General features: G+C 32.9%; 1 protein-coding gene across 2 annotated transcripts in view; it reads left to right on the forward strand.

The window, feature by feature from the left end:
- The window catches only part of NCAM2 (neural cell adhesion molecule 2), a 483,364-nt gene that overhangs the window by 428,510 nt on the left and 32,489 nt on the right, over positions 1 to 22,365 (forward strand). Inside the window, exons 14-16 of one of the 2 annotated variants that reach the window (XM_044751023.2) lie at positions 2,245 to 2,366; positions 11,248 to 11,428; positions 17,821 to 21,087. In XM_044751023.2, coding sequence (XP_044606958.1) covers positions 2,245 to 2,366; positions 11,248 to 11,428; positions 17,821 to 17,927 — 410 coding nt within the window. In that variant the 3' untranslated portion in view covers positions 17,928 to 21,087. Of the gene's footprint in view, positions 1 to 2,244; positions 2,367 to 11,247; positions 11,429 to 17,820; positions 21,088 to 22,365 lie in introns of those variants that run through there. The other variant, XM_044751022.2, reaches the window with a different exon arrangement.

Below are 22,365 nucleotides of genomic sequence, written 5' to 3' on the forward strand. Positions count from 1 at the left end.
CCTTCATCTTCCCACTTTCTATCCGCGTACACATTTACCTGCCTTCCATCCTCACACCTCCTCCCTCAGCTGTCACATGCTCTCTGCCTCAGTAGGCTGAATAAAAGTTTGGTAATGCTTTCTTTCCTCAAAGTACTGTGCGTTCTGTCTTGATTTCTCTCCTTTTTATAATCTCCAGCGTCACTGCACATCAGTCCCCAGTGAAGGCATCATCTCTACAATAAGACCTTGTCTAACCCCTCCAACTTTATTTCCTCTTTCATTTAGGCAGACTTCCCTTCATTCATTCATAGACACCACTCTAGGTGTTTCAACCGTAAAATATCTCTCTTACTCTTTCTTTTTTTTGCTTTCCCTTTTAAATTATAACACTTTTAATTGCTTATTGTACTTTTGTTGACTTTCAGACCTCTGTCCTAGACAGTGAGCACTTTGAGAGTTGGAACACTGGGTTTGTTAATAATAAGTATGTTCTTTAGCTGCTTCTCAGGATATTTTTGAAGTTTAAATGAGCTAATATACACAAAGTACTTAATATGTCATAACTATCCATTATTACTGTTTGATTATTTATATTGTTACTATTCATAAACATTCTCTTGTAACTAATAGAAACCATTATTTTAATCAGTTTCTCTGATGGAATCTACATTTGTTCTGAACTTTATTTTATTTTCAAAGAAAGTACTAATTGTAGTGGAATCACAAAGGTTAAATGTAGGCTTAAATATTTTAAATGTGTATGTTAAAACAATTGTTACTGAAGATACAGTTTCTGGTTTATAATTATCTACAAATGCTATTATTAAAAACAATATGAATACCATATTATTAAATGAATTTATACTGTACAATGTGTAAATTCTAAAATTCAACTTAGAAATGATACAAAACCACCTGAATATAAAATCCATTTTACAATATTTAGATTTTCCCATAATCACTTATTAAATCCTTTTAAGAAATTATTGTACTGGTTTTTACAGAAGTTTTAATTCATTTATCAAAAATATAATAGTAGCATATGCATCACCTCATGTCATTATATCTGCATGCTAATTTAATTGACTTTAATGACTATAATTCCTTTCTTTACTTTGTTTCTATATGGCTGTACCCTACAAGGCTATTTTACTATTTACTTGCATGCCAACACACCCAATTGTCATATTTCTTTAATGACTTGCCTTTTCTCAAATAAACTACTCATTTGCTTAAAGTTATAAACATCATATTAGAAATGAAGGTAACTTTCTGAGAAAAACCCTAGATTTGGTTTGCTCCAGGTCTAGTGGCATGCACTTCTCTTTACTCTAGTCTGTTTACTTTGTCTGTCTTGACATTCCTCTGAGTAGACCAGGTACTGTATTCCAAGTTTCTGGAAGCTTACAAACTAAAGCATGGCCCCTGAGAGTTCCTTAGTGTTAGCATGTCCATATCTATATGCACATCCATAGGGAATTGGAGGAAACGGAGGCAGAAGATTCCAGTGCATTCCATGCCCATAAGTAACTCACAGTAGGGAGCTCCCATTCCCAGTTGCCAAGCAGTGATGGCGTCCTTCTCATATAAAACTCTTACACTTTAGGCAGTTCCTGTTCATATTAAAAATATTGTAAGCATCTGTGTTATAAGACCATCGCCATGTGAAGAATAACATCAAAGACAAATATGTTCATGAAGGTAGAAGAAAGAAAAGATATTGAAGCACATGTCTATAGATTAGATACTAAAATTTCTTTATTCAAATCTTCATCTATTTAGGAAAATGCTCATTAAAATAGATAACTAATTGCTAAGCCATCATCTTTCCTGGTAGGTATATATTCCATAGAGTTTGATGCCTTAATATGCTTATATTAATACATATTTACAAAATGTTTACAAAATAAATTTACATTAATAGACTAAATAGAATTACACACTATTAATAAGAGAAGTAAAATTTAACACATATAATGTAGTACTATTCTCAGGGCATTTGCACGTCACTGTAAATAATACATCTTGTCCTGAGGTTTCACAATTTTGGCATGATACTTCTAGATTTATGAATGCTGCTGTTTCTTGTGCGGGGGAAAAAGAGGATCAGAGGTTATATCACAACAAAGGGCAAATAGCAATAGTAAATCCAGGATAACATCATATATTTCGATTACATGCACTCTTGTTTTTATTGAAGTGCAGTTTCTCTAGGTATCTGAGGTGTGTGCAAATATCAAGAATGTTGTATTGCGTATTTAGGTGAACCGAGTCCTCCATCCATACATGGGCAGCCAAGCAGTGGGAAGAGCTTTAAACTCAGCATTACCAAACAGGATGATGGAGGAGCCCCTATTTTGGAATATATCGTGAAATATAGAAGTGTAAGTACTCCATTTATTATCATTTTCTACAAAGTGTTTTCCAACTGCATTAAATTTGCATTGAGTCCATAGACATGTCAGGAGTGAATGCATATTAAATAGCAACCATAATAAACGTACTCATAGGAATTCAAAAGCTAATTTTTCATTGCTGAAATTTATCATTATAAATTGTTATTGCTCACTTTTTTTTTGGTAAAATCTAAGCATAAATCTTCAAAATAATCCTATGGTTTTCATCTTGTGTTCTAAGTGTGAAATGGGACATAATAACATTTCAGAAATGGGAAACCATTTTCCCTGTTTTTCTGACAAGTTTGGCAGGATATTTTCACTTTCTATTATGCTCGATATTAGTAACTTCAAGCTAAGTCCTCTTCTCAATTTTAGTTACTGTAGGTAGGATTCTTAGCAAATCACACCTCAAATAAGTTACTTTAATTAACATTTAACAAAGAATGGCCACATTGAACTTGAGGAAGAGGAAATAGTGTTTTTCAGGTTTAATTAGCACTCACTAGTATGGGACTTTGGACAATAAAGAGCTTCTTTGGAGCTTTTCATATGTGTAGAGGATGAAAGGTGTCCCCTGGTTGCAGAGTGATAAATGAAGTGGCCTAATGGACTTTGCCTTTGGCTGAAAATGATGCGAAAGCCCAGTGGCAGTGATTTCTCCTAACAAATTTGCCGTAAGTACTGCTAAATATTTGAGTCTACTGTGGAATATGTTAAAAGTGAAGCATAATTTTAAATTAAATTTTGTAAGGTTTATTTACTAGTGTTTATGATTATCCCCATGGTACAGTCATTTTTATGTTTATGTTTACTGAACATTTATTAATACTTTCCAGGATTATTATATTTTAGCAAGTAATATTTTAAGAAATTGCCCCTTAATGATATGTACATGAATTTTAACTATTTTCCCACAAATCCACAGTTTTCTAAATTATGATATTGTTGCTTTTAAATTCAAACATTTAAGTTCTGAGGGGCAGTAGAAAAGGGTAATTGATTTAAAATAGCATACTTCAATAATTAATTTTAGACATCAGTTCAATCTTTTAAATTTAATGTTACTACTCGTTTTCCAGGACTCCTCTTTGTCACAGATTTCAGGCTAGCAACGATGAGCATCTGTGTGTGTCTTTCAGAGGCTCCTCTCTGGAGACCTCATGCCTCTACCCGAAAATAACTCTCAAAGACTCAGTGGTCTCTCTGTGAATCTATAGTCTCATGCTACTCAAGCCAGCTTTCTTGGCCATTTTTACTTGCCCAGCTGGCAACTCTTTGGAAGGGAAAGAATCTCTCTCTAAGGGTCATAGGCCTGAACTGAATTCATGAGTTGGACTAGGAGAACAGACCTTTCGTGCAGACGGTAACCTATACTTGCATCCAGAAGAGTTTATGGTACAAAATAGGGGTGGATGGTAAGAATTCTTAGGGAAACCCCCAAAATCCCATGATGAACACTGAAATGCAAACACTAGTTATAGGAATATGTTTAAAATATCCTCTATTTATATAATTTCTACTTAAAACTAAAAGCTATGCTTGACTTGTCCTTTTTAAAGACTTGAAGGTAGAAATAGCCCAAATGCTATATTGACTTCAACAGGAATCATTGATTTCAATTGAAGATAGAAAATATTTATTATTTTCTATTTTATATTTATCTCTTTTTTTAGTGACTTTTATTAATACGGCATGTATATTTTAGGAGTGCTTTGACTATTTCAGCTATGTTTCTATTTCCAGTTATCCAAAACTAAAGTTCAGAAACTAATAAGAACATGGCTGCCCACAGCATGCATGCACCTTTCTCAAAATATTTAATACAAATTCAAGAGATAACATTACAAACTCACTCAAAAAGCCACTAATATCTTATTTCCAGAAAGTGATCAGTAATTTTCACATAGATTTTATTCATAAAATGAATATAAACTGTGTATCTGTTAGGAAGTACTTTTGGACTGCAGGTAGCACAAAACCTGACTAGAGGGGCTTAAACCAAGAAGTTTTTTCTCACATTAAAAGAAATTTACATATTAGACAGTCCAGGGCTAAGGAAGCATCTCAACAATATAATCGGGCATCCAAATCATTTTTCTTTATGTTCTTTCCTGCTTGGCATGTTGACTTTTGTCCTCATATAGATTATCTTGTGTTCTTAAGACGGTGGCTTCACGTCCACTTTCAGAATGTGAAGAGAATGGAAAGAATAAAAGAAGCCATAGAGTATTTAAGCTGAATTTGTCTTTTTTCCAGCGATACAGTACAAGTTTTCCAAAGCCCCATGAAGCAGAATTAAATTATGTGTCATTAGATAGAATTATGCCTCGTGACCACCACTAAAAGAATGGTGGTTGTATTGGGGAGCTGGATCAGCTAAACAACCGGGTGTGTCACAACTGTTAGTGTAATTATCTTTATTATAATGACTGTGTTAGTCACTAGGACTTCCATAATAAAATGCCACAGACTAGATAGCTTAAACAAGAGAAATTTATTTTCTCACAGGTCTGGAGGCTGGAATTCCAAGATCAAGGCATCAGCAGGTTTGGTTTATCATAATGAAAATGATTGGTTGCATAATTGAAACATAGCTATAGTTGACTGATAATCAATTACTATGTTACTTTCAGAACTCCCAGCATTTTAAAAGAGCACACTGTTTTAACTGCGGAAATTTACACTACTATGGCAAGATTTGTAAAAGTAATTCCTTTCCACCCTTTGTACTGCAAGAAAGGCATTGGTCACTTTTGAAAACATTAAAAAAATTATAATTAATAAAACATGAAGTGGCCCATTTTTAATGGGCAAACTGAACCTTAGAGAATTTGGGTGACTTGGTAGAATGGAGAATAGATATCAGAATGTAAGACTTTAGAGTCTAAACACAGTTTTGGAGCAGTCAGGGTTGAATTGAAATCTGCCTGTGAAGATTATATTGACCCCTCAACCAGTCTCCCATCTCGCCTCAACTGCCTAGCTCCTGTACCTCCAAATATAGCCATTCTGATCCACTTTATCTTTATCATATTATTTAATGGCATGCCTTCTATTCCAGCATTTATCTCCGTATCTCTATCTTTTTTTCTTCCCCTCCTTTCTCTTCCATCCTGCAGACATCACGCTCTGCAGGTCCTCTTGGAAGTGCCATGATTCCATATGAGGTTGTATTAATGTGTCGAACAGTAGCTGAACTTGGGAAGGAATAATTTTCTCTATTTTTTTTTCTCAGCATATTACTTCTTCACGTTTAAAAACTTAGATGTTCAAGAAGATTTGGTGGCTAAATATTTATAGCAGCAATTGACTTGATATTTGCACTTGTATTAAAACAACTATTTCAAAAAGATTTTTAATTGTCTGTTCTCTTTGTATGATTCCAAACCACTTTAGCTGTTAGTTTCTCCAACTGCATCAATTCCACAGTGGACTAAAGTACAACTGAATAACTTGAAAAAATTCTTTAGCCATATGCAATGCATTTTTTAATTAGATAACTTCTGTGAAAATAGATGGGGAATCCAGAAAGTAAGAAATGCCCTTCTGATTTTCACTTGATTATTTCTTTGATCCTATCTTTCAGCATCCGTGTGCACAGGACTATGCGTTTTATAATTTAGGAAAAACAAAGTTGAGGCAATGTATTCCTTATATGAGTGTTGATTTGTCATAGACACTAAATCTAACTGTTTAAACCTGCATTTCACTGGGAATAAGACTAATCATATCCTAGCATAGAGAATGTCTAACTTCCTATAGATTATGAACCAGGAAAGACGTTATTCTGCGTTATCCTGTGGTAAATAGAGCACATGACTTTGTTCAGTCACCCATTAGGAAGACAGAATTTATTAGAACAGAACTAGAGTAATGCAAGCAAAATTAGATGTCTCTATGGACCTGTAAAAATTTACATCTCTAACAATGTCAGTAAGATTAAACCATATACTTGGAGAATAAAGACAAACAATCTCATAATGTATATGAAAAAATGAAAGAGGGTATTTTATGTACAGAGTATTTTACAGCTACTTTGTATGGTCCTGTCAATATAACTCCATATAATTTAATGAATAGTTTTTTGTATGATTCCATGAGTTTTTCAGTTTTCTCTCTAATTCGATGATAGCTATGGGATCATAACTATTGCTTGGTGTTGGTACGTTAAATAAGTTTCCTGAGCTAAGAAGGACTAAAGAAATCTGGTAGCTTAAAATTAATTGTGAGGAAGGTACTTTAAGAGACTAGCAACAGTGCTCTAGCATCCGTTTCTACGTCTTAATTAACCTTATTAAGCTATTTGGAGTCCAAGAGGTTGTATCTCAATGGCCATAGGAAAAGAAGAGGTAATTTTGAAAAGGGTATTGACATAATAAATAAGGGAAACTGAGTTTTTGTTGTTGAGAGAACTTATTTTATAGTTAGTTCTGTTTAGGTGTGTATATTGAAATTTATTTAAAGCCATCAGTTTAAGTTTTGAAATATTTTCAAATAATGAATAGCTATGGACATTAAAGAGTCCTCAGCAGTTTTGGTAATTTTTCTTTGCTGCTAGTGAAGAGGATGAGCTTTATTCATCCTTGAATTTATGGTATCAAATAGATTATTTGTCGTCTGAATGAAGAAATGCATCAATGAATCAATGGATAAATAAATTAATCTATGTTGTGCAATTATAAATAGTCCTGTAACTGGATTAATAAATACAAGAAATAATGAATACAAGGGAAAAAAAACTTGCACTGTGTGAGTTTTTACGGGTTGTGAGGACACATAAGGTGATGAATAGGAAAGATTGGGTTTTGTTTTTCCCTAAGGAACTATTTGGGTGATGGAGCCTCGGAATAGATTAAGCAGAGTACAGTTTACAAAATTTTGCCAAGCTTCAGAATGTGGAACAAAGGCAATTTGAATCAGTTATGATAATCGAAAAAAGAGATGAGAATTTAAACTCTGCTAAAAACCTCCACACATCTTACATTTTTGCAAATCACATAGAATATGTGTGTGTGTGTGTTTATATATATGTGTGTGTGTATATGCATATATATATATATATATATATATATGAATAAATTGTCCACATTGCTAAATCATCTCTCCCTCATATTCGGAGTAGCAATCAGAGCTTTAGAGAATTCTGGTATGTTCTGTAAGGTCATACAAGTAATGAATAGCTGAACCATGCTACCAGGAAATCCAGGAACCAGGAACTGCCTTACAAGGAAACACAAAATCTTAAATCACAACACACACAAGTCACGAGAATCTTAAAATTCATCTAGTTTGTATGAGCTCAACTAGATTGTCCTCTCTTTTTATAATTATTCTGTTTTCATCTAAAATGATGTTGACCATGTGTTCCCTGAGACTTGGAAAAGCAAGTTAGTGGATTACTTCTTGTTATGAATGAAACAGTCAAGGAACCCTCTACAAATAGGAAAATCAAGACCCCTTCCATCTTTCCTCTGCTCTCCACTCTAAACAGATCATAGGAAATATTTCTTTATGTGTTGATATTGTGACTTTAGAATAATTATTAAGGAGTGCTTTTAACTGTCATATGGCCTTGCTATCTTTTTTCTAACAAAAAGGATTGCCTAAGAGAAGCTATATCAAAGCAAAATGACCATTTTTCTTTCAGTAGCTGTCCTTCAGCATTTAATTGGCTTATTAATAATAGCCTTATTCAGCAAATCATTTCATTAAGTTACCTAGGGGAGCATTTTGCAACTAGATTATCTTAAATCTTTCCCTAGGCATTCAAAATCTGTAAATTAGGTACTCTACAAATGCATAATTGCAATTTCGATGCCTAGGGGAGTAACACCCACTTTAATTTTTTAGTAACACCCACTCTTAATTTTTTTCCTATTCCCTAGGAATAGCAATTAGGAGATTAAAAATCCTCCTTGTCTAATGTTGACTGGAAAATGAAGTTGATTTAAATTGGGTAAAATATTAGAACTCCCTTTGCTTCCTTACGCCATCAGTCCAACTATCTAAAATGGTGGAGGGGCTTTTAATTTATCACACTAAGAGCTTCAACAATTAAGTGTTAGATGATTGGTAATTCAGAAGAGACTATCTGCATGTCTTGTGCTTGTCAGGAAGTTTCACCTCAAATGCTCAATTCCAAGCAATAGGAGATTTTTGGAGGATCACCTGAAGGACATGAAGGCTACCCGTCCCTCTGAGAAGAAATTGTGTCCTGGGGCAATCCAAGTCTCAGCTCTTGCTTATTTTCTGCCTCTTTCACCCACATCTTCACTCAGATCCAAAGCAAAACTCAACACTGGATTTCCACAAAAATTTTTGCTCTCACCAACCCCATCATAGTTACACTGAACTGTTTGAATGATTGGGGTAAAGGGAAAGCTATAGGGGCAACTCTACTGCTTTGTGTAGCCGTGTCCTTGTCTAACCCTTCAGTGTTCCTCACCCCTTCCTTCCTGTATCTGTGTGTGTATACACAATATATATCAAATACTTATGCGTTATATGAATTTTATTGTTGATATATGTATGTATAGATACACACATATATATTATATCACATTATGTGTCATGTAAGGCTACTTTTGAATAGAGATTTTTTTTAAGCTTAATCTTTTTGGTCAATACCTTTGAAGTGTTTTTACATTTACTTAAAACAATAAGCCTACAATGTCTGTTTGTACTTTTCTCAGTGACTGTTCTTCTTACTGAGGTTTACAATCATTGTGCTTATTTTGGAATCTAAACCTCTGTGATGGAATCAGACATTGTCTTCATCAACTAGGTTAGGACAAATGAAAAGAATACTGGCGCTGAAGTTTATTATTTCCAGTAAGAGGGACATCACTTCCTCGGAGGAGACCTTCACGGTCCCTGGACTCTGTTAGCTCTCCCTGTTACATGCTTCCAAGGCACTGTCTGGTTTTTAAAGAACTCATGTCTCTCTTCTGTGCTGGTTTGTAAACTCCAGGAGGAGGGTATTTCATCTGTCTTGTTCACTACTGTGTTCGTAGTTCCACAACAACCCCACTACCCAATAAAGACTGAATGAAGAATTGATGAATGAATTGATGAAGAAAGGGAATGTTAGGAAAATTATGGCTGTTTGGTAGAGCTGACCTAAGCGTTTCAAAAGCACACCTATGTTCCTTTCTTAGCTCTACTAGTCATTTAATGACTTAGACAAGTTACAAACTCTCTGGTCCAAACTGCTCAGTTTTCCAATGTCCTCAATACACCTCCTAATGCCTTAAATAGTGTTGGACAAGAGTGCAGTCTAACAAATTAAGCTATTTATAAGTGTCGAAAAGCAAGGGAAATGCCTCTTGCTTATATGATAACTTTAAGTGCTTGTCCAAAACCCATAGCTTCATTAGGGGTGCTAATATTTTCTGTTTTAGAGGTAAAAACAAAACAAAAAGAAAGGCCAACAAATTTCCTTGGTAATGAAAGTTCTATGTATCCAAAAATAATTAAGTAGGAAAAGAGAATAATAGTATGTTATCAAAACTATAATGTCTTCTTGTCTGCTGAAGGACACTTCATATATGTAGTGCCATCAACGTAATGCTATCGCGAATTTAACTTCCACAATTTGACTTTAGAAAATAAATCCTCAATTTCAGCGTAGATTCAGAAAACATTGCTGTTCTTTATAGTCAAAGAAACAGAGTAAAATATTGTCTCAACATAAAGTAATATTGAGCTGAGCTCTGATCTATCTATCTATCTATCTATCTATCTATCTAACAATCTATCTAACACTATAGTCATGCTACAGTCTATTTATAATTACACCTCTTGGAAATTAAGATTTGCAATTGCAATGATATATTAGTAGAAACATAATTCCGGAGAATAATCATTTCATTTCCATACAGTTATCACAGAAATAGTTTCTCCTTAATAATGGCTGTCATTTGTTAAGTGATTATGATTCCTAAGCCCCTGGAATACACGATTTACTTAGATTTCCTCATTGTTCCCTCATGAAAGCTGACAAGTCACCTTCTACCATCTTTTCTGTACTAGAGCTGAAGGAAACAAGGCAGAGAGATTAAGGGACTTACCTGAATTTAAATGATTAACATATGGCACAGCTAAATGTTCTTAGGATTGTTTAATTCATAATATTATATCAATTTATTTTTCTGTGTTAATTGCAGTCATAATATTTTTTTCCAAATAAAGGGTAATTCAAATATCATGTAGTGCAAAATGTATATTTTTGAAAAAGAATCAGATAGGATTTAATTGTAGAATGTTCAAGGATAGGATAACATGTTTTATTTTCTTATGTTAATGACCCATTTAACAGGTAATAATTTTTCTTGTATGCTGTGTCATTGCATTTAAAACATTATAGTAATAAAAGATGCTAGTGGTAATTAAAATCTATAAAAAATATCCACACTTTATTTGCAAGACACTCTATCTTTGTTTTTTTCTCCGTCAAACCTTAGCCAGTAGTATCTCACAAGTATTTTAATGAATATATTAGGCTTTTTCTATGTATTATGTTTCATTTTTCCTGTTCACATGATTGTTAATAATCAACAAAGTGGCCAAACAGAAACCAACATATATGAAATAAAAGGAATCTTAATGGAGGTGAATGATCATCTGCCAAATCATCAGTGAATAATTATGAAATCATCACTCTTTGGCTAATATAAAAAACTACATTCTATGTTCTTGGAAATCACTTCATTGATACAGCAAGGTCATTTATTCTTGTTGATGAGAAAATATCCTTTTTTTGATATTAACAAAACCATTTGTTCCATTTCAAGATAAATTAAACTTTTCAAAAATTACAATGTTAGTGTGTGGGTATTTACAAAATATAATTTTATTGCCTTTACAGAAAGATAAAGAAGACCAGTGGCTAGAGAAAAAAGTACAGGGAAATAAAGACCACATTATTTTGGAGCATCTGCAGTGGACAATGGGATATGAAGTTCAAATTACAGCTGCCAATAGATTGGGATATTCAGAACCAACAGTCTATGAGTTCAGCATGCCGCCAAAGCCCAACATTATTAAAGGTAAGCAAAACTATATGCCTTCTTAGGCTGAAAATAAATATGACACCATCTTTTTATAACCCCTCTGGAGTTTTTCTTAATATTGAAAACAGAATTTTATAGAAGGAAGTATAAATTCTAGGTTCTAGTCGTGATTATTGTGACATGTCTTACTCAAGATTTCTCAGTCACTCTTGCCGTGGGGTATTGGTTAATTGTAAATACACTCTGAGAACTTCAGCAGATGAGCAGAGGAAGATTGTGGAAGGAAGGAGTGACTGCTGAAAATCAACATGAAAAATTTCTGATAAGATCAGAAAAAACTTTTGCAAAGAAGACAGCTTCTCTGTCAAACACATGGGGGCTAGTCCTTCCATTTCTGGCAAAATGTGGCCAAAGCTAATTGTGAACCTAGCCATGCCTGACCAAGCAAGTTGATTTTGGAAAGATAAATCAAGTGCACAGTGAGGCAGAAAAAAACCACAGATGTAGCCCTAGAAAGAACGATAGCTAGAGTTTCAAGGAGGTTCACAGCGTTGCAAGACAATCTACATCGGTATTCACAGTACATTGGTGGATTCTACCTTTGTTACGTAACAGTGCTGAGATCACTCCATGCTAGTGATATTATCAAAGTCCACAGGAGGGATATTAAAATTTTTTTCAGATACACGTTATAGACATAAAGATGTGAGAATTTATCCTGATTCATAGTCATACTTCACTCTATTAGTGAATTGTCATATTGGTCATATTTTAACACTTATTGTTCCTTTAAATATCATATTTAATATTTACTGGTAAATTTCATATGTAAATATGTATATATATGTGTGTGTATATATATATATACTCTTTGTACATACATATATAAAGAGAGGTAAGAATGGCATATTTATAAGCATGGTTTATATAAGTCGTAATAGAGTATCACTATCGTTACACAACATTTTGAGACTAGAAAAAAATTTGTCAGTTCAGACATGTTATTTAGTCATCTTGTAATTTCAAATTGATATTAATCTCATTATTATGATTTCATTATATTGTACATCTTTTTTTTAAATTGAAAGCAGCTTTATACTATTAACCTTTCTATTAAAATTACTTACTATTGGTTATATGGTTTAAAAGTAATTGATATTATGGCTTTGTATTGCTAATATTAATGAATCAGTGGTTCCAATTATAATTTGAAATTAGGAAGTTGGGAGCATCTAGAAATAATGTGGGTATTTTATATTATGATGGCATTTAAAAAAATTTACAAGTACTTCTGCATTTATTATCTCATTTTCTTCTTGAATCTGAGTTGAAAAAGGAAGAATTATCCTCAGTTTACAGATGTGATTTTGAGAGGTTAAAGGATCTGTTCAAAGTCATAGCTACTTTGTCACATGACAAGTTTGATGCCCTTACCAGATGATATGCCTAAATTAGAAGAATGGTTGAATGTACTATCAAGTTCATTGCCCCTCTGAGTTAGAACCACCAACAGCTGTCTGTGTAACTATAGTGTATTATGTTTGTAGTAATTATCCTCTAGGCAGATATCAGGAGCATGATATAAATATGATTCTTCATCTGAGTCAGAATCTTCAAAGGAGAATTGTAACACTGTACTCCATCCTCCTAAATTTTTAATGTAGCTCATATATTTGGAGGAAATAATTATTTTTATCAAGATAAAAATGAATATTTTATTAAGTAGAAGGCAACATTTTAATAACATTTTATTGATGAAACACAAACTGTGAAAAAAAGATTTCAGGCAGGCTACTTGATGTTATACTCCCAGAGTCCCTGCTACTTTTATAAGAAATTGTTGTTAATAACCGACAATAAGTATAGACAGAAAGGTAAATAGATAAATAAATAAGACAGTATATTTGAAGGCAGAAAAATGAGTAAGATGTGCTATGATGCATTTACTCTAAAAACATTTTTTGTTTCAATTTCGGAGAATGAGCTGGTGGGCAGGACCTAGAAGGGAAATGGACAGAATTCTGGTTTACAGTTTCAGCTTTGTTCCTGTTGCTTAGCTTCTCTGATATCCATTTCCTCATCTCTAAGCTAGTTTCTTCTTGTTCTGCAAGTTTCATCCGTTCATTCATTCCAGTTATTTATTGGGGTCTTGCTTTGTGAAAGTGTTGAAAGGAGTACAGAGGAATTATCTGTGAAAAGTACAGAACTGGCTCCTGTTCTCAAAGACGTTACAGGCTAGTAGGGAGACATATTAGACACGAGTTAGAATACCCACAAAATAATTACAGCTAAGAGCTCTGCTGGTGCAGTATGCTGCCATGAGGGGGTTTGGCAAGGGCACCTAACTAATGGGGGAAGGGTGAGGATTAAGGAAGTGTTCCCTTAGAAAGTGACTTTCCAACAGAAAGTTGTAGGGGGGCCGGCCTGCTGTTGTAGTGGTTAAGTTCCTGTGCTCTGCTTCGGTGGCCTGGGGTTCACAGGTTCGAATCCTGTGCGCAGATCTAGCGTTGCTTGTCAAGCCACGCTGTGGTGGCATCCCATATAAAATAGAGGGAGATTGGCATAGATGTTAGCTCAGGACCGATATTCCTCACACAAAAAAGAAAGAAGGAAAGAAAAATAAAGTTGTAGGGAATGAACCTTTCAGGGAAAGTGTCTTATATGGAAGAAGTCTCTGAGAGAAGAAAGAAATTGATCTACTTTAGGAACAAGAAAAAGCATGGCTGGAAGAGAACCTGGAGGTGTGAAAACAGTTTAGAGAAAGAAAGTTTAGAGAAAGACCTGCAGCCCAGAGAATCCAAGGTCTTCTGAAAACCGTGTAAATGATTTTCAAACAGATCCTAAAAGCAGTAATAAAGCAGTTGAAGCAGGGAAGTTCAATGAATAGATATGCGTTTAGACAGACTATTCTTGCTCATATGGGTAAAAGCCAGAGATGGATGAACAGGAATGCTTGGGAAAAAAGTGATGGCAGTAGGAAAAGAAAACAGTGAATAAACTCCAGAGTCATCATAGATGTAGATTAACCCTGCCTGTATAACAGATTGGATTCAGTAGATATTGACCGCTTTTAGGTTTCTCGCTTGGGCAACTGGAACATTGTTGGCATCATTTCTCAAGACGAAGATTCTTGTAGGAGGAGCAGGATTTGGAAAATGAGGAACAAACATAGGATCAGTTTGGTATTTGTTAAGTTTGAAATGCCAAATAGTAGTTAGATGTGTGTATGGAGATGAGAAGATAGCCATATCTTGGAAACATACATTATGATGTTGTCAACCTTACCAGATGTTTGGTATTTGAAGCCTGGGTGAGGACAAAACCACACAATGAGCAATGCCCAGGCTCTATGAAAAGGAGATGATGTCTGCGATATTCATAGATGTTTTACCAGTACACAGAAGGGTGACTGGCACAGCAGAGATGTTCAAGGAGTGCTTCTTGAGTTACTGAAGAGTAGAGAGTTAAGAACTGTGTCCTAAGGAACTGTGATATTATAAAAGAAGTGAAAACCACACCAGCCCCAATGAGACCAAAATGTTATAGAGTTACTGGAACAACACAAGGCTGTAGTATCTTGGAAGTTAAGAGAGAATTGTATCTAAGAAGAAAAGGTGTAAATTGCATTTGACGCTTCAAATGCTGCTGAGAGGTCAATGGAACTCAATCAAAAGTGATGTGAAGTGTCCTTATTACATACAGCTTTGCTGAAGTGGTTGGAAGAGAAATTAGGTAGGACTGGACTGAGGATTTTATGTGTGAGTTTAGGAGGTTTAGATTCTATGTTTATTTAATGCTTTCAAGAAGCTTTGCTATGAAGGTGGGCAGAGAAAAAAACACTCACTGTTAGAAGGACTTTTGTGATCTAAAAGGCTAGAATGTGTTTCACAGCTGATGAAACAGATCAAGCAGTTAAGTCAGACATACAGATGTACGGACAAAGCTATCTGAGAAGGTAGGAGATAGAATTCATCCCCTTTAAAATATGCAGCTGATACAAAGCCAGAGTAGATTCCAGGAGAAGGAGAAAAAAAGATTTATTTTATCTATTAAAATGTCACAAAATAATGTCTAGTTTTCTGTGACTGAATCTACTGAATGCTAAGGACTTGTGGAAAGCCACATCGAAGGCATGCCGTCATAATTCAAGAATTGTTCAATTTAACTTTAGAAGGTTTCTTGGGGAAATTTTAAAGGGTATAACGGATGATGGGTGAATTTGAGAGTCTTGAAACCCACAATATCCTATAGAATTAAAATTATGCATTGGGAAGGTAACGAAAAAAGATCTTCATATGCTTTCATCATAATTATTCTTATGGTTATATGTTTTCTTACTCTAATTTTAAATAAATATTACAAAGTCAAACTCATATCTGAAATAAGTTGTCTGTAATAAACTAGCAGATCTTGTCTTTTATTTAATTTGGAGAAATAAGGTGTTTAAAAGTTAATTTAGTGTTTATTTTTTGTATAGCATGCATTGTAGACTGTCCAAATAAAGTTTGTGGACTGTTGAATTAAAAAAACCATTACTTATTACATTCAGATATATTTAACCTTTTATAAGCAATATACTAAATGTAGAATACGTGTTTTTCAGACTGAAGAACTATTTTTTAACAATATACTCACCTTACATTAATTTATAATATATTTTATTGATAATAATGACTTTCTATGTATGTATCTTAGTGGATACCATGTTTATAGTTTATGATCTGATTTTCTCATTTTCACTTATTAAGGTTGGGTTTATTTTGAAAGATGTGTTTCTTGATTTACAAAGAAATAGAGTGTACAAAATTGCAATCACATTCCTTTTGGAATATTCATACAGCATAATTCCATCTAATTTTATTTTATAAACAATGTGTATTGGATAGTTATGATAAATTAATTCTTATAAAATGATTGCAAAATTATCTGTGGAACTAGAGGCTGATAAAATGACATTTATTGACTTGTTCTGCAATTTTAATGACTAAAAATACTACTAACTTAGTCGATTTAATATAATCTTTTACAAAAATTCTTGGAGATTAATTATTTTGAAGACATTTCTCACCATTTCATCTGGCTTATAATATGTGTAATATTGTTTATTTTAACCAAAGAAAGACCTTAGTATCTTTTAATAATTGCTTCTTTTTTCTCCTCTTGTTACAATGAATTGGAGACATGTCTAATTTTAACATTGACTATCAATATAATTTGGTGACAAATAGCTCCATTCATATATTCTGAAGATCCATTGGTAAAATAATTCTACCATCTGAAATGAAGCATGTAATACATCCATGAGAGTTCTTCAAATTTAACAAGCCAACAAAAAAATGATATAAATCACTGCCAATAAATATATTGCTAAAATTTTTCAGTTAATTTTATTTTCATGGGCTTTTAGATTATACTTATCATGAACTGTAGAGTACAATTATTTTGATAACATTCATTCTAGTTCCAAGCAACAGTAGTATATACGCTTTCATCTCTGAATAGCTCAACGTGAACAGAAAACACAATATTCAAGTGCATGGCAAATACTAAAATGTTTTCTTAAGGTTAGATTTATGATCTTTTCAGAATATGAATTAAAGAAAGTCTAAAACAATGGTGAAATTGAAGTTCAATTAATTGGAGAGAACTTTATTTGGAAATCTCAGTCAAATATAAATATTAATACTACATGCAAAACAATATTTCTTTGGTTTAGCACATAATGAAAAAGTAAGTCTGTAAATTATTTTCACCATCTTTGATTCTCAAAATTATTTTCAGTGAGGTACAGTGACATATGTCTAGAGTGTGCCTGTGGCCGGTTGAATTAATGCTCTGAGCTTCTATTCTTATTGCAAATTTTCATTGTGGGAATATGTAATTTTCACTTTTATTTCTTGGAGGTTAATTCATTATTAAAAATATCACTTCTTTATTAAGTATGTCTTCTAAGAAATCATGGTAGCAAAAGAACTATCAGTAAACTTTGCAGAGTATGATGAACTCATAAAGTAGCAATGTGAATTTACCAGTAGTACAGTGGAATTGAGTGGTGATTTTTCTTTTTTAAGTTGTATCTTCATTAAAGAATAATTAAGATGTTCACATTTAAAGAATGATAGAACTAATGTCAGAGTTATATGAAATAAACAGTATTAATATTGAGCCTCAGATATGTTTTTAATATGTAACAACTATTTGGAAATGTTTATACAAGATTTTTGCCATTCTTTGTCTTGTATCAAAGTAATTTTTTGTAGGAAATTGGTGGTGGCTTTGTGTAAATCTTGCATTAATTATTTTCTCTTTTTTTTTCTTTCCTACTGTCACTTTCTTTCTTTTCCTTTTTTTCATATTTCTAATTCTACTCTTTTTTCCTTGATTATTTTGTTTTTATTCTATTTTCAAAAACAATTTTCATCATGCAGATAAATGCTGTGAAGCGAATAAAGGCGAAAATGGAAGCCAGTCATGGCAGCTGAATGCTGCTGGGTTTTCTTTCATTATAGCCATAAGTTTGTCTTGCATGTTTTAATGTTGTTGTTGTACCATGTGATGTTCCCTTTTATGTCTTGCAAATTTACAAATCTAATCTAAATTATAAGAAAACACTCTCTGAGGTCCCACTAATTATGCATGTATCTTCACCCGGGAACAATTAGCCTTTTTACCCTTTCCTCAAACTGTCAAACTTTAAAGTAGATAATTTGTCAGAAAATCATGGAAGGAAATTGAATCAGGATTGTTTCTTCCAGGTACCAGTTCACTGAGTAACTTGCTTCATCCTGAAGTTTCCTTTAATTTCTAAAGTTGACTTTGTAAAATATCATGTCACTTTTTTTTGGAACTTAAGCATTTGCTACATCTAATCTTCTTTCATTTGATTACTTTGCAAATGTAGCTCAATATCCATGGCCATATATTGTATAAATAGTAATTTTATTATGTAGAACTGTGCATCTTTTATATTGGTTTTGTGGTTTTTTAAATGTGAGTTTCCAACTTTATGAACATTTATAATATTTTATAATCTACCATTTATATATGTCTACCATTTGTATAAAATATAAACCTGATAACTTTTATTATAGTAGATGTATGTCCCTATTCTGATGCCTGTTTTCCTTTTATTGACCTCAAATATCATAAGGAATAAAAGTGAAACAGAGTTTCTTCTTTTAAATTTGAACACCAGTTAGAAGAAAATCTAGACTTTTTCTTTTCTTTAAGTGAAAATACCTCTCTGCAATTGCCCAGAAGTAAATAATAAACTAAATTTGAATAGATTTAAAAAGTTATTCACTGGACATGGATTTCATTTTGAATTGGCATCAATTATTGATGTTCTAAAAATATGTACACTTATAACATTTTCCTGGACACCTAAGAGTCAATTTCTCTGCAGTGATCAGAGAGAAAAGTAAATACTTTAGTTACTATTTTCAAGAAGATGAAATTGAGACAAAAAGGGAGTGTTCTGGATTCCAGCTTTCAAAGGAATCTGGATTTGAGGGAGTAGCAGGAGGAATGATTTTTGTTTTCTCAATTTCATTCATTATAAAATGAGAAAAGAGGGTTTTGTGTTTTTCACGCCCAACTACACCCTAGCAAATTATTCTTACTATTCATTCAGGACAATTATGAAGCCATCAGATTTACGTATATTCACAAGTGTGACCATAACATACATGGTAAATCAAATTATTGGGTTCTGAGCTTAGATAGTCATTCATCCAAAACAATTTATTTTATTGCATAGAAGTATTCTCTGTTTCTTTTTGAAGAAGTACCCAGAGTCTTATCATGTAAGGTCTGAGGCTGAACATGCCTTTAGTAGTCTGTTTTTTCTTTTTTATCTTTTCCACACTCCTTGCTGTCCACTGTTGTCCTTCTTTCTTCTGACTTAGCAACAAACCTGTAGAATGCAGAAGTGACCCATCCACAGATTAAACACACTTCTGCTTCCCTCCTTTCTTCACTGCTGAGACAAAAGTTTCCCGATTCATGCATTATGGGAATATAACCTATTTATCGGGAACGTTCTGTTTTTAAAATCACCATAGCCAATCTTCTCTTTATTAAAGAACTAATTATAGTTGTGTATTATATTCCATGATAACTGAGTTTGGATAAGATATGTAGACATGTTGGTTACTAATATGTAGAAAGTGCTGGGAAAGAAAGGAGTTCCAATAACACTTCCGGGAACAATTTTTCCCATTCATCATAACCTGACTGCATCTTTCTGATAAATTATAAATATTTCTGAGAAAGTCATGTAGAAATTATCATAATTTAGTATATGGCGACATAATACTTTTGTAGAGAATATAGAATATGTCTGCAGTAAGATAACAGAGTTGATTTTTAAAAAATTTTATATTCTGTAACTCAAGGTCACCAACTGTAATATGAAGAACGCTCAAAGTCAGGTTTACATGATACCTAGGCTGACATTTTGACAGTTCAGAAAAGAACCTAAAATTAAAGTTGTATTATCTTAGCAGAATTATTTACGTTTCACGAGTTGTTTATTTAGATTTCTTAAACATCTAAGTACAGATCAAGTTATTAATCCTGAAATTAACAAACAACCTATCATTTGACCAAATGTTTATTCTTAAATGAACAATTATTTTAGTGCTCTGAGATATGCATAAATTCTTTGAAAAATATTCTCTGACATCTTAAAATAATAGGCTCTGTGCTTTGTCTTACTTCCATAAGAAATTGGAAAGTACAAAACTGTGAACCACGCAGCTATTACATTTCAATAAATGAGACCTTAGAGACTGTAAATTACCATCCTGGATTTTTAAAAAAAATCTTAATATAAAACTGTTGCCGAATTATCTTTTTATTACTTAAGCTTTACTTTTCTTATATACAACTATAAAATCTAACTGATGGAACTTCTTTGTCTAATTAATATCTGTCTATAGGTCTAAATAAATGTGATTATTGGTAAGCAAGACATAGAGATTCAACTTTTTTTAAGTTTCTCCCTAGTAGCATCCAGTGATTTTTTTCATTCAATGGACTTTTAAATAAAATTCTGTGTCTGAAATGTATAAATATGAACTTGTGTGTAAGGTGAGTTTTATGTTAATCATTATATATAATCAGAAATATGTGCCTATATCTATTATGTGTATATCATATTTCCAAATGTTGAATGATTTCAAAAGTTTGTTTTGATCATATTTTATCAATTATAAGGCTGGGTTGATTTCCTTATGTATGATTGCCGTTATCCGCACATGGAGTGTCAGGATTAATATTTTATGTAAACCTGAATATCTCCTTTTTTCTCCCCCAACCCTCTCCAAGTCTATCTTCTTTTCTCCTCTTATCATTCAGTTTTATTGGTCTCTCTACCCTAATCCAAACTCAAAAATTATTTATCAAATAAAAACAAGGCCCACCAGCATCATGTTTCAGATATGCCAACAGAATATGCCCAGGAAGTAGCAGGAAATTGTTCTTTCCCATAAACTTCTCACATGGGAGAACATTAGATAAATTGCCATTTTTTACTCCTCTCTCTCCTAATACTGTTATTCATTGAGAATAAGCATATTTTAAAAACTCTTCACTTAGATTCTTTCCAAAAGCATTATGCAAGTGCACATATATGCATTCATTACTGGTAGACATGAACAAGATTGAAAAGTTTAATGGCTTACTTCATTTACAAAAAATTTTCTTTTCTTCTTTTTTTCTTAGCCTAAAGTGTTTAAATTTTTTAAATAAATAAATAAATATATATCTATTCTCAACATTGGCTTAACATTTTATATATATAACTGCAGTTATATATACATAAAGCAAATGCTTCCATAAACAAATAATTTCATTGCAAATAATTTTGACTTTTAAAATATTCAGCAGTTCTTTTAAAATTAATAGTTCAGTAACAGTAGTTCATAGGTTATATAATTTGGGTCAATTTGGAAACCATTATAATTTAATTCAAATATTTTCTGTATGAGAATGCCCATTTATTATATTTAATTTAAATTAAAACTAAAATCAGGAAAATTCTACAATAGTTTCAACTCTAAACAGTTGGTTTTGTGATTATTCATTTATATTCAACAAAATATAGTGTGCAAGAGAGAATTAAGCCATGTGCTTTTGGACCTGGATGAACTCTTTGAGATACATGAAAAGTATTTTATTTGTTAATATGTATACCTATACTAAGAATAGAGAAATAAAATTTTAAAATTACAAATGACTTTAGTAATTCAAGATGGATATTTATATCACCAATATATTAATTAAGTATATTTGGGTCTAGCTTTCAAGATTAGTTAGCTAATATTACCTACAATATTTTTAGTTTATAGTAGTTAATTAAGAAATATATCTAGTCAAGTAAAACTACCTGAAAATTTCCACCTATTTGTTTTTGGTTCTGATGTTGGCAGCATTAAAAGCTTTAAATAATCTGTTATGACACTACCTAAATTCAATATTATTATATGTAATTTTCTTTAGCCCTTATGTATGATTCCACTCAATGAGTGAAGATAGAGGATCATGAAGGCGTAGGGGAGGAAGATAATCCCTCTACCCTGTAAGTGCTTCTGGCTGATCTAAGAATTAAATTGACGTGAGACAGAATAACAGGAGAAAATCAAACAAAGCTTTATAAGGTGTATACATGGGTGAAACCCAGAAGAGCTGAGTAACTCAGCCAGAATGGCCAAAGCCACAACCTTAAATACCATTTCCAGTTAAAGGTAAAGGAGAATGTTGGGGATAGTGGTTTGGTACTTCAAAGGGGAGGAGAGCAATTCACATGGAGATGGAAAAGCAAATGTTTGGTAGACAGAATTTTGATATGAATGGGCTTAGCAAAGACCCTCACAGACTACCCCTACCCAGAGTTATTGATGGTGATGGCCTGTCCTGGGGATAGGCCTTCTATCTTAAATTCTTTTAAGCAATTAGGGGAAGGTCAAAGT

Source organism: Equus asinus, chromosome 18, assembly GCF_041296235.1.
Source record: "Equus asinus isolate D_3611 breed Donkey chromosome 18, EquAss-T2T_v2, whole genome shotgun sequence".
NCBI lineage: Eukaryota > Metazoa > Chordata > Mammalia > Perissodactyla > Equidae > Equus > Equus asinus.